At 56.3% G+C, this 13,498-nt stretch overlaps 1 protein-coding gene and 1 long non-coding RNA gene across 2 annotated transcripts; both read left to right on the top strand.

The window, feature by feature from the left end:
• The first annotated feature begins 622 nt into the window (after positions 1-622).
• Positions 623-4,979, top strand: BCDIN3D (BCDIN3 domain containing RNA methyltransferase). The gene is given in 4 exon segments (XM_050311810.1): positions 623-659; positions 750-975; positions 977-1,079; positions 4,170-4,979. Coding segments are annotated over 4 exon segments (1,176 nt in total).
• Positions 4,980-5,651: 672 nt separating this feature from the next.
• LOC126638166 (uncharacterized) lies at positions 5,652-6,598 on the top strand. Its single transcript, XR_007628555.1, has 2 exons — positions 5,652-5,763; positions 5,832-6,598. It is a non-coding gene; the product is annotated as an uncharacterized LOC126638166 (long non-coding RNA).
• Positions 6,599-13,498: the final 6,900 nt, after the last annotated feature.

A 13,498-nucleotide genomic window follows, 5' to 3' on the forward strand; every position in this document is an offset into this window, starting at 1 on the left:
CGCGGGGTTAAACCCGGCCTGAGACTCCAGCAACACTTTCCAAACGTTTTATTTAACCTCAAACAATTTTTATACAATTTAACCAACATTTAAATGTTATTTAAACCCCCTCAAACTCCCCTCACCCTCAGGCCTCGCCGTCTCCATGGCAACGCCGGGGACGCCTTTCAATGTGACACCACCGAGGTGGCCGCGGCCCGGATTGATTTCTCCTTTTTTTTTTTACACCCAAACCCCTCAAATCTCATTTTATTTTTTTCACCCCAAAGCTCCGCTGGTGGCTCTGATGGCTCTGACGTCACTTTGTCATCGTCGCCCCCGGAACGTTTGTTTCCCGGAACGTTCGTGCCCGGGCGCCGTTGCCGCCCCCCCCGGTGAGGGAGGGCACCAAAATGGCGGCGCCCACGACCGAACGGGCCACCTTTCAGTGTGACGTCACCGGTCCCGCCCGCCGCGTCTTGAATTGACTTCTCCTTTTTTTTACCCAACCCCTCAAATCTCATTTTATTTCTTTTCACCCCAAAGCTCCGCTGACGGCGCTGATGCCACTCTGTCATTGTCGCCGCGGAACGTCCGTGCCCGGGCGCGGTTGCCGCACCCGGTGGGGGGGGCAGGCGCCAAGATGGCGGCGCCCATGACGGAGAGGGACGCCTTTCAATGTGACATCACCGGTCCCGCCCGCATTAATTTCTCCTTTTTTTTTTAACCCAAAACCTCTCAAATCTCATCTTTTATTCCTCCCCTAAAAGCTTCTCTGATGACGCTGCCGCTTCGTCATCGTCACCCCCGGAACGTTTGTTGCCCGGAACCTTCGTTCCCGGGCGCGGTTGCCGCCCCCGGTGAGGGGGAGGGCCACCCCAAGATGGCGGCGCCCATTGCCGAGGGGCCCCCCGGGCCCGATCCCGGCCGAGGCTCCCGCGGGCCCGATCCGGGAGCGGCTCCCTACGGGAATTTCCCGAATTATTCCCGGTTCCACCCCCGAGAGCCGCCTCCGCCTCGTGCCCCCCGGGCTGCTCCAGGCGCTGTTCCCCGACCGGCCCCGCCCGCTGCTGGGGCTCGATGTGGGCTGTAACTCCGGGGTGAGGGGACTGGGGGGGATTTGGGGAGATTTGGGGGATTTAGGGGGATCTTTGAGGGATTTGGAGGGATTTTGGGAGGTTTGGGGGGGTTGGGGTGATTTGGGGGGGCTTGGGGGGACTTTGGAGGGTTTGGAGGATTTTGGGAGTGTTCAGGGGGATTTGGGGAGGTTTGGGGGGTTGGGGTGATTTGGGGGAATTTGGGGAATTTTGGAGGGTTTGGAGGGGATTTTGGGAGGTTCGGGGGATTTGGGGAGGTTTGGGGGATTTGGGGAGGTTTGGGGGAATTTGGGGGAGGTTTGGGGGATTTGGGGGCTTGGGGGAATTTGGGGGAATTTTGGAGGGTTTGGAGGGATTTTGGGAGGTTCTGGGGGATTTGGGGGGAATTTGGGGGTTCTGGGTTGGGAAAGGGAAGGGGAGGGGGAAATAAAATGTTTGGGGGGTTGGGGGCACTGGGAGAGAGTTACTGGGGGCACTGGGACAGACTGGGGGGGCACTGGTGAGGGGTCCCTTCCCACCCAACCCATCCCAGGACTCCACGTGCTGGTTTGGATTGGACAGGAGGGCGAAATTCCCGGCTGGGAGGGGCTGGGCTGGATTTCCCAGAGGATTCCCCCAATCCCTGGGAGTGTCCAGGCTGGATCCCCCTGGGACGGTGGGAGATCCATGGTGGGATTTTCCTTGGGAATTCCACGGAGGGGCAGCCCCTCCCTGAGCGTTATCCCGTGGCATTCCCATGGCATTCCCTGAATCCCAGCCATTTTCCAGGAGCTCAGCCTGGCCCTTCTGGGATGGATTTCCCAGAGGATTCCCCATCCCTGGAGGTGTCTGTCCAATGCCAGTGGCAGCTCCATGATGGGATTTTCCTTGGGAATTCCATAGAGAAGGAGCCCTGACTGGCAGTGCCATGAGCGTTATCCCGTGCCATTCCCTGACTCCAGGAGTTCAGCCTGGCCCTCCTGGGATGGAATTCCCAGAGGATCCCCCATCCCTGGAGGTGTACAATGCCAGTGCCAGGTCCATGATGGGATTTTCCTTGGGAATTCCATAGAGAAGGAGTCCTGAGCGTTATCCCGTGCCATTCCCGTGGCATTCCCTGACTCCAGGCCGTTTTCCAGGAGCTCAGCCTGGCCCTCTACCATCACCTCCTGGGCTGGAATTCCCAGAGGATTCCCCATCCCTGGAGGTGTCTGTCCAATGCCAGTGGCAGATCCATGATAGGATTTTCTTTGGGAATAACCCAGACTGGCAGTGCCATGATCGTTATCCCATGGCATTCCCATGGCATTCCCTGACTCCAGGAGCTCAGCCTGGCCCTCCTGGGCTGGATTTCCCAGAGGATTCCCCATCCCTGGAGGTGTCCAATGCCAGTGCCAGCTCCATGGTGGGATTTTCCTTGGGAATTCCATAGAGAAGGAGCCCTGAGCGTTATCCCGTGCCATTCCCATGGCATTCCCTGACTCCAGGAGCTCAGCCTGGCCCTCCTGGGCTGGAATTCCCAGAGGATTCCCCATCCCTGGAGGTGTCTCCAAGGCCAGTGGCAGCTCCATGATGGGATTTTCCTTGGGAATTCCATAGAGAAGGAGTTCTGAGCCTTGTCCAGTGCCATTCCCATGGCATTCCCTGACTCCAGGCCGTTTTCCAGGAGCTCAGCCTGGCCCTCCTGGGCTGGCACTTCCTAGAGGATTCCACATCCCTGGAGGTGTCCAATGCCAGTGGCAGATCCATGATGGGATTTTCCTTGGGAATTCCATGGAGAAGGAGCTCTGAGCGTTATCCCGTGCCATTCCCATGGCATTCCCTGACTCCTGGCCGTTTTCCAGGAGCTCAGCCTGGCCCTCCTGGGCTGGAATTCCCAGAGGATCCCTCATCCCTGGAGGTGTCCAATGCCACTGGCAGGTCCATGATGGGACTTTCCTTGGGAATTCCATAGAGAAGGAGCTCTGAGCGTTATCCCGTGCCATTCCCGTGCCATTCCCGTGGCATTCCCTGACTCCAGGAGTTCAGCCTGGCCCTTCTGGGCTGGAATTCCCAGAGGATTCCCCATCCCTGGAGGTGTCTGTGCAAGGCCAGTGGCAGCTCCATGGTGGGATTTTCTTTGGGAATAACCCAGAGTGGCAGTGCCATGATCGTTATCCCAGGGCATTCCCGTGCCATTCCCATGGCATTCCCTGACTCCAGGAGCTCAGCCTGGCCCTCCTGGGCTGGATTTCCCAGAGGATTCCCCATCCCTGGAGGTGTCCAATGCCAGTGGCAGATCCATGATGGGATTTTCCTTGGGAATTCCATAGAGAAGGAGTTCTGAGCCTTGTCCTGTGCCATTCCCGTGCCATTCCCTGACTCCGGGCCGTTTTCCAGGAGCTCAGCCTGGCCCTCCTGGGCTGGAATTCCCAGAGGATTCCCCATCCCTGGGAGCGTTCAGGGCCAGTGGCAGCTCCATGATGGGATTTTCCTTGGGAATTCCATAGAGAAGGAGCTCTGAGCATTATCCCATGCCATTCCCGTGCCATTCCTGTGGCATTCCCTGACTCCAGGAGCTCAACCTGGCCCTCCTGGGCTGGATTTCCCAGAGGATTCCCCATCCCTGGAGGTGTCCAATGCCAGTGGCAGCTCCATGATGGGATTTTCCTTGGGAATTCCATAGAGAAGGAGCCCTGAGCGTTATCCCATGCCATTCCCGTGCCATTCCCGTGGCATTCCCATGGCATTCCCTGACTCCAGGCCGTTTTCCAGGAGCTCAGCCTGGTCCTTTACTGTCACCTGCTGGGCTGGAATTCCCAGAGGATTCCCCATCCCTGGAGGTGTCTCTCCAAGGCCAGTGCCAGCTCCATGATGGGATTTCCTTTGGGAATAGCCTGGAGTGGCAGTGCCATGATCGTTATCCCATGGCATTCCCATGGCATTCCCTGACTCCAGGAGCTCAGCCTGGCCCTCCTGGGCTGGATTTCCCAGAGGATCCCCCATCCCTGGGAGTGTTCAGGGCCAGTGCCAGGTCCATGATGGGATTTTCCTTGGGAATTCCATGGAGAAGGAGCTCTGAGCGTTATCCCGTGCCATTCCCATGGCATTCCCTGACTCCGGGCCGTTTTCCAGGAGCTCAGCCTGGCCCTTTACCGTCACCTGCTGAACCTCCCCGCCGGCTCCGACCCCTCCCCTTCCTGCCCCGAGGCCGGCCGGGAGCTCAACCTGCTGTGCTGCGACCTCGACCCGGAGCTGATCGGGCGCGCCCGGCGGAGCAGCCCCTTCCCGGCCTCCTGCGTGTCCTTCCTTTCCCTGGATATCATGGATCCCGGCGCCAGGGGGCCCCTGCTGGGCTCCCACCTGCGGCGCTTCGGCCGCCGCCGCTTCGACCTGGTGTGCTGCCTGTCGGTCACCATGTGGATCCACCTGCGCCACGGCGACCGCGGGCTGCGGGAATTCCTGGGATTCCTCAGCTCCGCGGGCTCCGTCCTGCTCCTGGAGCCCCAGCCCTGGAAGTGCTACCGGGCGGCGGCCCGGAGGATGCGCCGGGCTGGGCGGGAGGAGCCGGAGCATTTCAGATCCCTGGAGATCCGCGGGGATGTGGAGGGAGGGATCGGGCGCATCCTGAGCCGGGAGTGCCGCATGGAGAGCCTGGGGTGCCTCGGAAGCACCCGCTGGAAGCGCAGCGTCCTGCTCTTCAGGGCCACGCGGGAATGCGGCCTGGAGTGGCCTCTGGAATGTGGGGAGGAGGGGGGGGAATGTGGGGAGGAGGAGGGGAAGGAATTCCTGCAGATCGGCTCTGAGAGACATCCATGGGGACAGGAGCTCCTGCTCTTCAGGGCCACCCGGGAACGGGGCATGGAGTGGCCTCTGGAATGTGGGGAGGATGGGGGGGAATCTGGGGAGGAAGGGGTGAAGGAATTCCCAAGTCCCAGCTCTTGACAGACATCCACAGCTCCTCCTCTTCACATCCAGCAGGAATTCCTGATTCCCAGCTCCTGAGAGACATCCATGGGACAGGAGTGTCCTGCTCTTCAGATTGAGCAGGGAACAGGAGCTGGAATGGCCTCTGGCATCCAGGGAGTCAGAGGGAAAGGAGTTCCTGATTCCCAACTCCTGAGAGACATCCAGAGCTCCTGCTCTTCAGGGCCACCAGGAATTGCTGATTCCCGACTCCTGAGAGACATCCATGGGGACAGGAGCTCCTGCCCTTCAGAGCCAGCAGGAATTGCTGATTCCCAGCTCCTGAGAGACATCCATGGGGACAGGAGCTCCTGCTCTTCAGGGCCACGCGGGAACGGGGCATGGAGTGGCCTCTGGAATGCGGGGAGGGGGGGGGAATGTGGGGAGGAGGAGGGGAAGGAATTCCTGCAGATCGGCTCCTGAGAGACATCCATGGGACAGGAGCTCCTGCCCTTCAGAGCCAGCAGGAATTGCTGATTCCCAACTCCTGAGACTCATCCACAGCTCCTGCTCTTCAGGGCCACGCGGGAATGCGGCCTGGAGTGGCCTCTGGAATGCGGGGAGGAGGGGGGGGAATGCGGGGAGGAGGAGGGAAAGGAATTCCTGATTCCCAGCTCCTGAGAGACATCCATGGGGACAGGAGTGTCCTGCTCTTCAGGGCCACCTGGGAAGGGGCTCTGGAATGGCCTCTGGCATCCAGGGAGTCGGAGGGGAAGGAATTCCTGATTCCCAGCTCCTGAGAGACATCCATGGGGACAGGAGTGTCCTGTTCTTCACATCCAGCAGGAATTGCTGATTCCTGACTCCTGAGAGACATCCATGGGACAGGAGCTCCTGCTCTTCAGATTGAGCAGGGAACAGGATCTGGAATGGCCTCTGGCATCCAAGGAGTCAGAGGGAAAGGAATTCCTGATTCCCAACTCCTGAGAGACATCCACAGCTCCTGCTCTTCAGATCCAGCAGGAATTGCTGAATCCCTGGATATCCCCGGGGACAGGAGATCCCACTAATCCCAAAACCCTGGTGTCCCAATTGTCCCAACACTCCCTGAGCTCTGGAATCACGGATTCCTGGAATATCCTGAGTGGGAAGGGACCCCTGGTCCAACTCCTGGCCCTGCACAGGACACCCCAGAATTCCCACAAATCCCAAAATCCTGATGCCCAGGAATGTTGTCTGAGCTCTCCCTGACCTCTGGAATCACGGAATATCCTGAGTGGGAAGGAATCCACGAGGATTGAGCCCCCAAAATTCCCACAAATCCCAAAATCCCGACGCCCCGGGATCGTTATCCCGACAGCCCCCCCCTTCTAAAATCATGGAATGCCGGAAGGATCACAAAATCCTGGAATATCCTGAGTGGGAAGGGACCCACAAGGATCATCCAGTCCAATTCCTGGCCCAGCACAGCCCCAAAATTCCCACTGATCCCAAAATCCCAATTCCAGGAATGTCATCCCCGAGCTGTGGCTTCCTGGTATTCCAAGCGCTTCCCTGGGCTCAGCATTCCCGGGAATTGGGGCTCCTCCAGCTCCAGGGAATTCCCCCTTTTGGGAATGAGGTGCTTGGAGTAAAAACCAAGAGAGTTTTATCCTGGAGAGCGGAATCCTGGTGTTTATTCCTGGTGTTTTCAGGGAAGGGAAGGGAAGGGAAAGTTTGGGAAGGGAAGGGAATTTGGGAAGGGAATTTGGGAAGGGAAGGGAATTTGGGAAGGGAAGGGAATTTGGGAAGGGAAGGGAATTTGGGAAGGGAAGGTTTGGGAGAGGAAGGGAAGAGAAGGGAAGGGAAGGGAAGGGAAGGAAGGGAAGGAAGGGGAAGGAAGGGAAGGGAAGGGAAGGGAAGGGAAGGGAAGGTTTGGGAAGGGAAGGGAAGGAGGGAAGGGAAGGGGAAGGGAAGGGAAGGGAAGGGAAGGGAAGGGAAGGGAAGGGAAGGGAAGGAAGGGAAGGAAGGGAAGGGAAGGGAAGGGAAGGGAAGGGAAGGGAAGGGAAGGGAAGGGAAGGAGTTTGGGAAAAGGCACCTCCAGGAGGAGCTCTTGTGTCGCTTTTCCCACCCAGGGGAGCCCAGAAAAACCTGGAATTGCCTTCCCTCGTCCTTCCTGGCACTTCCCTGTTTTCTCCTGCCAGGATAACGGAGAGGGGGGAAAGCAAAGGGCTGGAAAAGAGGAAGGAATCCAAGGAGAACTTGGAGCCACTTCCAGGGCCTGGAGGAGCTCCAGGAGAGCTGGAGAGGGATTTGGGATTTGGGATGGAGGGACAGCACACAGGGAATGGCTTCCCGCTGGGAAAGGGGGGAGTTAGGTGGGATTTGGGGAAGGAATTCCTGGCTGGGAGGGTGGGGAGGGGCTGGGATGGAATTCCCAGAGGATTTCCCATCCCTGGGAGTGCCCAAATCCAGGCGGGGTTGGATCCCCCTGGGATGGTGGGAGGTGGAGAATGGAATGGGATGAGCGTTTGGTCCCTTCCCACCCAAATCATTCCATGAATCCACGCGAAAATCCCGGCGATCCTTCCCAAAAAAAATTAAAAGCCTCTCCCGGGAATCTCCTCCCTCTCCCGGCGATCCCTCGGGAATCTCCGCCCCTTATCCCGTTTTTTTTTTTCTTTCCCCTTTTCCTCCCGCGGGTGGCGCTGGAACATCGTGGAATTCGCACCTTTGGAATGTTCCCGGCCTTTGGAATCTTTCCCATCCGCCCTTCCCTGCTCCCTTTTTAAGGGCATGGAGGAGAATTCCCTGTTTTTCCTTCTCCTCCTGGGATTTTCCTGCTTCCCAAGGTGGGACAAAGCCCGGGAATGTGGCTGGGATGAGCTTTTCCCTCCAGGATCCAAACTCTGCTTTGTGGATTCCCTCATTTTTTGGGAATTCCCCCCCTTCCCCTTCAGGATCTTCCCATGGGATTCTCCCTGAGGAAAAATGGTTGTAATTCCTGCTTTTCCAGCTTATTCCTGGATTTTTTTTTTGTTTTAATCTCTCCCCCCCCTCTGGATTTTGGGATTGCTGGGAAAATTCCATCCCACCCGCTCTGGAATTCCCTCTGGGAGCCTTTGGAGCAGCCAAATCCTCGGGAATTCGACCACAAATTCCTGTGGGGGGAAAAAAAAGAGGGATTGGGAGGGGGGAATCCTCCAGAATTCCATGATGGGGTTGGAATTGGGGGTGGGAATTGGGATCTGCTCCTAAAAAAAGAGGGGGAGGGAAGGTTTGATTGGATATTGGGAGAAATTCCTGCCTGGAAAAGGTTTGGAAGCCCTGGAAAAGCTGCCCAGGGAAGAGGGGGAGTCCCCAGGCCTGGAATTGTCCTGTTTTCCATGGATTTCTCATCCCCAAGGCCTGTTTTCCATGGGATTTATCATCTCCAAGGCCTGTTTTCCATGGATTTCTCATCCCCAAGGCCTGTTTTCCATGGGATTTCTCATCTCCAAGGCCTCTTTTCCATGGGATTTCTCATCTCCAAGGCCTGTTTTCCATGGAATTTATCATCTCCAAGGCCTGTTTTCCATGGATTTCTCATCTCCAAGGCCTGTTTTCCATGGGATTTCTCATCCTCAAGGCCTGTTTTCCATGGATTTCTCATCTCCAAGGCCTGTTTTCCATGGATTTCTCATCTCCAAGGCCTGTTTTCCATGGATTTATCATCTCCCAAGGCCTGTTTTCCATGGATTTCTCAGCTCCAATGCCTGTTTTCCATGGATTTATCATCCCCAAGGTCTGTTTTCCATGGATTTATCCTCTCCCAAGGCCTGTTTTCCATGGATTTCCTGGCTCCAAGTCCTGTTTTCCATGGATTTATTGACTCCTGAGGATTTCCTATGGACCAGGACCTGGAATATCCATGGAATGGGTTTGGGAATCCAACAGATATTCCTGGGATAACTCCTGGGAATTGTGATTGGAGCTTTTCCCTGAGGATTGAGGGTTGAAAAGGGATCTTCCTTAATCCTAAAAATCATTGGATGAGGTTTAGGAATCCTGGGATAACTCCTGGGAATTGTGTGGAGCTTTTCCCAAGGATTTCCTATGGACCAGGACCTGGAATATCCATGGATAGAGCTTGGAAATCCAAGCAGACATTCCCGGGATAACTCCCAAACATTTCCCACGGGCTCAGGACCCTCCCCCTCCCTCGGGAGCCCCAAACCCTTCCCGGCATTTGGGGGTGGAATTCCCGCATTCCAAGCCCCGTTTTCCCGGGAAAAAGGGGCGATCCAGGTGTAAATCCGTCCCTCCCTCCCTCCATTCCCGATTCCCGGGCCAGCCCCGCAGGGCCGGGCGGGGTTTTGGGGTTGTTGCGTCATTCCCGGACCGGTTGGGACCGGTTTTTTTTGGGAGTTTGTTTTTTTGGGAAGTGCTGACTCAGCCGGGCGGGGCTCGGGAGGCTCCGGTGGATTTTCCAGAGGGGCGGGGAGGGAGGATTTGGAGGGGTTTATAGGGAAAAGGGAGGGTTGGGTGAGGGGGGAATGGTCCTAAATCCATCTGGATCTGCTTTGGTCTCCTCCAGATTCCAGAGGGAGGGAAGGAAGGGTTAAATCCACCGAAATCTGGATTAAATCCACTTAAATCTGAATTAAATTCACCAAAATATGGAATAAATCCACCTAAATCGGGATTAAATCCACTGAAATCTGAATTAAATCCACTGAAATATGGATTAAATTCACCAAAATATGGAATAAATCCACCTAAATCTGGATTAAATCCACTGAAATCTGAATTAAATCCACTGAAATCTGCTCTGGTCTCCTCCAGCTTCCAGAGGGATGGGAAGGAAGGGTTAAATCCACCTAAATCTGGAATAAATTCACCTAAATCTGGGTTAAATCCATTTAAATCTGAATTAAATCCACCTAAATCTGAATTAAATCCACCTAAATCTGGAATAAATCCACTGAAATCTGAATTAAATCCACTGAAATCTGGAATAAATCCATTTAAATCTGGAATAAATCCACTGAAATTCCCATTCCTAGTGGGAGAGGTTGGGGGGGGGGGGAAGTTCAGGTGGGATTCCCTGGATTCCAGAGGATCCAGCACATCCCAGAGCTGGGCTGGGACAGGGAAAGAATTCCAGGATTCCCACTGGGATAATCCAGGGCTGAATGAACTCTGGGATAACCAGGCTGGACAGGGAATGGGACACAGGGAAAGAATTCCAGGATTCCCACTGGGATAATCCAGGGCTGAATAAACTCTGGGATAATCAGGCTGGACAGGGAATGGTCCAGAGGGAAACAATTCCAGGATTCCCCCTGGGATAATCCAGGGCTGAATGAATTTTTGGGATAACCAGGGTGGAGGAGCTGGGATAGGGAATGGGACACAGGGAAGCAATTCCAGGATTCCCATGGCAAATCCAGGGCTGAATAAACTCTGGGATAACCAGGTTGGACAGGGAATTGGACACAGGGAAACAATTCCAGGATTCCCACTGGGAAATCCAGGGCTGAATGAATTTTTGGGATAACCAGGCTGGAGGAGCAGGGAAAGAATTCCAGGATTCCTGTGGCAAATCCAGGGCTAAATAAACTCTGGGATAACCAGGTTGGACAGGGAATGGGACACAGGGAAAGAATTCCAGGATTCCCACTGGGAAATCCAGGCTGGAGGAGCTGGGACAGGGAATGGGACACAGGGAAAGAATTCCAGGATTCCCACTGGGATAATCCAGGGCTGAATGAATTTTTGGGATAACCAGGCTGGAGGAGCTGGGACAGGAATGGGACACAGGGAAGCAATTCCAGGATTCCTGTGGCAAATCCAGGGCTGAATAAACTCTGGGATAACCAGGTTGGACAGGGAATGGTCCAGAGGGAAAGAATTCCAGGATTCCCCCATGGAAATCCAGGGCTGAATGAATTTTTTGGGATAACCAGGCTGGAGAAACTGGGACAGGGAATGGGACACAGGGAAAGAATTCCAGGAGTTTCCCTGGGAAATCCAGGGCTGAATGAATTTTTGGGATAACCAGGCTGGAGGAGCAGGGAAAGAATTCCAGGATTCCCACTGGGAAATCCAGGGCTGAATAAACTCTGGGATAACCAGGTTGGACAGGGAATGGGACACAGGGAAAGAATTCCAGGATTCCCACTGAGAAATCCAGGCTGGGACAGGAATGGGACACAGGGAAAGAATTCCAGGATTCCCACTGGGATAATCCAGGGCTAAATTAATTTTTGGGATAACCAGGGTGGAGGAGCTGGGATAGGAAATGGGACACAGGGAAAGAATTCCAGGATTCCCACTGGGATAATCCAGGGCTGAAAAAACTCTGGGATAACCAGGTTGGACAGGGAATTGTCCAGTGGGAGCTCAAGGGAAACAATTCCAGGATTCCCTCTGGAAAATCCTGGCCCTGTTTCCTTCCTGCCCCAGCTCCCAGGAGGAGTCTGAGGGATCCATTGGAGGAATCCCATGGGAAAAGGGGCTGATTTTCCGTTCAGGATCCCCTCCCAGGGTTTCCCTGACCCTCTTCCCAGAATTCCCAGCATTCCCAGCCCTGTTCCCTTCCTGCCCCAGCTCCCAGGAGGACTCTGGGAGGAATCCCATGGGAAAAGGGGTTGATTTTCCCTCCAGGATCCCCCCCAAAGCCACCCCATTCCCACCATTCCCATCCCCCGCTGTGACTCCCGGGATTCCTCCCCTCCCTCCTCCTCCTCCTCCTCCTCCTCCCGCCCCTCTCCAGGTGCTCGGGGTGGGGTTTTTGTTTCCGCATTCCCAAATTCCCGGGGCGCGCCCGGAGCGGGTCCCGGCAGATCCCGCCGAGCGCCGTTCCCACCGCGCCCGGAATTCCTGGCCCGATTCCAGCGGTTCTGCCTTTCCCTGCACGGAATTCCTGGCGCGATTCCAGCGGTTCTGCCTTTCCCTGCACGGAATTCCTGGCGCGATTCCAGAGGTTCTGCCTTTCCCTGCACGGAATTCCTGGCGAGATTCCAGAGGTTCTGCCTTTCCCTGCCCGGGCTCGGCTCTGCTGCTCGGGGGGGGCTGACCCAGAGACCCCAAATCCTCCATGGACACCATCCCAGAGACCCCATGGACACAGGGAACCATCCCAGATCTCCCAGACCCCCCATGGACACCATTCCAGACTCCCCATGGACATCATCTGAGAGCCCCCATGGACACGAGGAACCATCCCAGATCTCCCAGACCCTCCATGGGACACAGGGACACCATCCCAGATCCTCAAAACCCCCATGGACACCATCCTAGAGAACCCAGACCCCTCCAGTTCCCCCAGATCCCTCCATGGACACAGGGAACTATCCCAGATCTCCCAGAGCCCCCATGGACACAGGGAACCATCCCAGATCTCCCAGAGCCCCCATGGACACCATCCCAGAGCCCCCATGGACACAGGGAACCATCCCAGAGCCCCCAGACCATCCATGGACACCATTCCAGACTCCCCATGGACATCATCTGAGAGCCCCCATGGACACAGGGACACCATCCCAGATCCTCAAAACCCCCATGGACACCATCCTAGAGAACCCAGACCCCTCCAGTTCCCCCAGATCCCTCCATGGACACAGGGAACCATCCCAGATCTCCCAGACCCCCCATGGACACCATTCCAGACCCCCCATGGACACCATCCCAGACCCCCCATGGACACCATCCCAGAGACCCCCAGACTCCTCCAGTTCCCCCAGATCCCTCCATGGACATAGGGACACCATCCCAGATCTCCCAGAGACCCCATGGACACCATCCCAGACCCCTCATGGACACCATCCCAGACCCCTCATGGACACAGGGACACCATCCCAGATCCTCAAACCCCCATGGACAGGGGGACACCATCCCAGAGCCCCCATGGACACCATCCCAGACCTTCCATGGACACAGGGACACCATCCTAGAGCCCCCAGATCTTCCATGGACATCATCCCAGACCCCCCATGGACACAGGGACACCATCCCAGAGCCCCCAGACCTTCCATGGACACAGGGACACCATCTCCGAGCCCCCAGACCCTCCATGGAGAGGGGACACCATCCCAGACCCCCCATGGACACAGGGAACCATCCCAGATCCTCAAACCCCCCATGGACACCATTCCAGACCCCTCATGGACACCATCCCAGACCCTCCATGGACAGGGAGACACCATCCCAGATCCTCAAACCCCCATGGACACCATCCCAGAGACCCCATGGACACCATTCCAGACCCCCCATGGACACAGGGAACCATCCCAGAGACCCCATGGACACCATTCCAGACCCCCCATGGACACAGGGAACCATCCCAGAGACCCCATGGACACCATTCCAGACCCCCCATGGACACCATTCCAGATCCTCAAACCCCCATGGACACCATCCCAGAGCCCCCAGACCCTCCATGGAGAGGGGACACCATCCCAGACCCCCATGGACACAGGGACACCATCCCAGATCCTCAAACCCCCCATGGACAGGGGGACACCATCCCAGACCCTCCATGGGACACGGGGAACCATCCCAGATCTCCCAGAGCCCCCATGGACACAGGGACACCA

The sequence above is a fragment of the Myiozetetes cayanensis genome, unplaced genomic scaffold (assembly GCF_022539395.1).
Source record: "Myiozetetes cayanensis isolate MyiCay16 unplaced genomic scaffold, myiCay2020 scf169, whole genome shotgun sequence".
Classification (NCBI taxonomy): domain Eukaryota; kingdom Metazoa; phylum Chordata; class Aves; order Passeriformes; family Tyrannidae; genus Myiozetetes; species Myiozetetes cayanensis.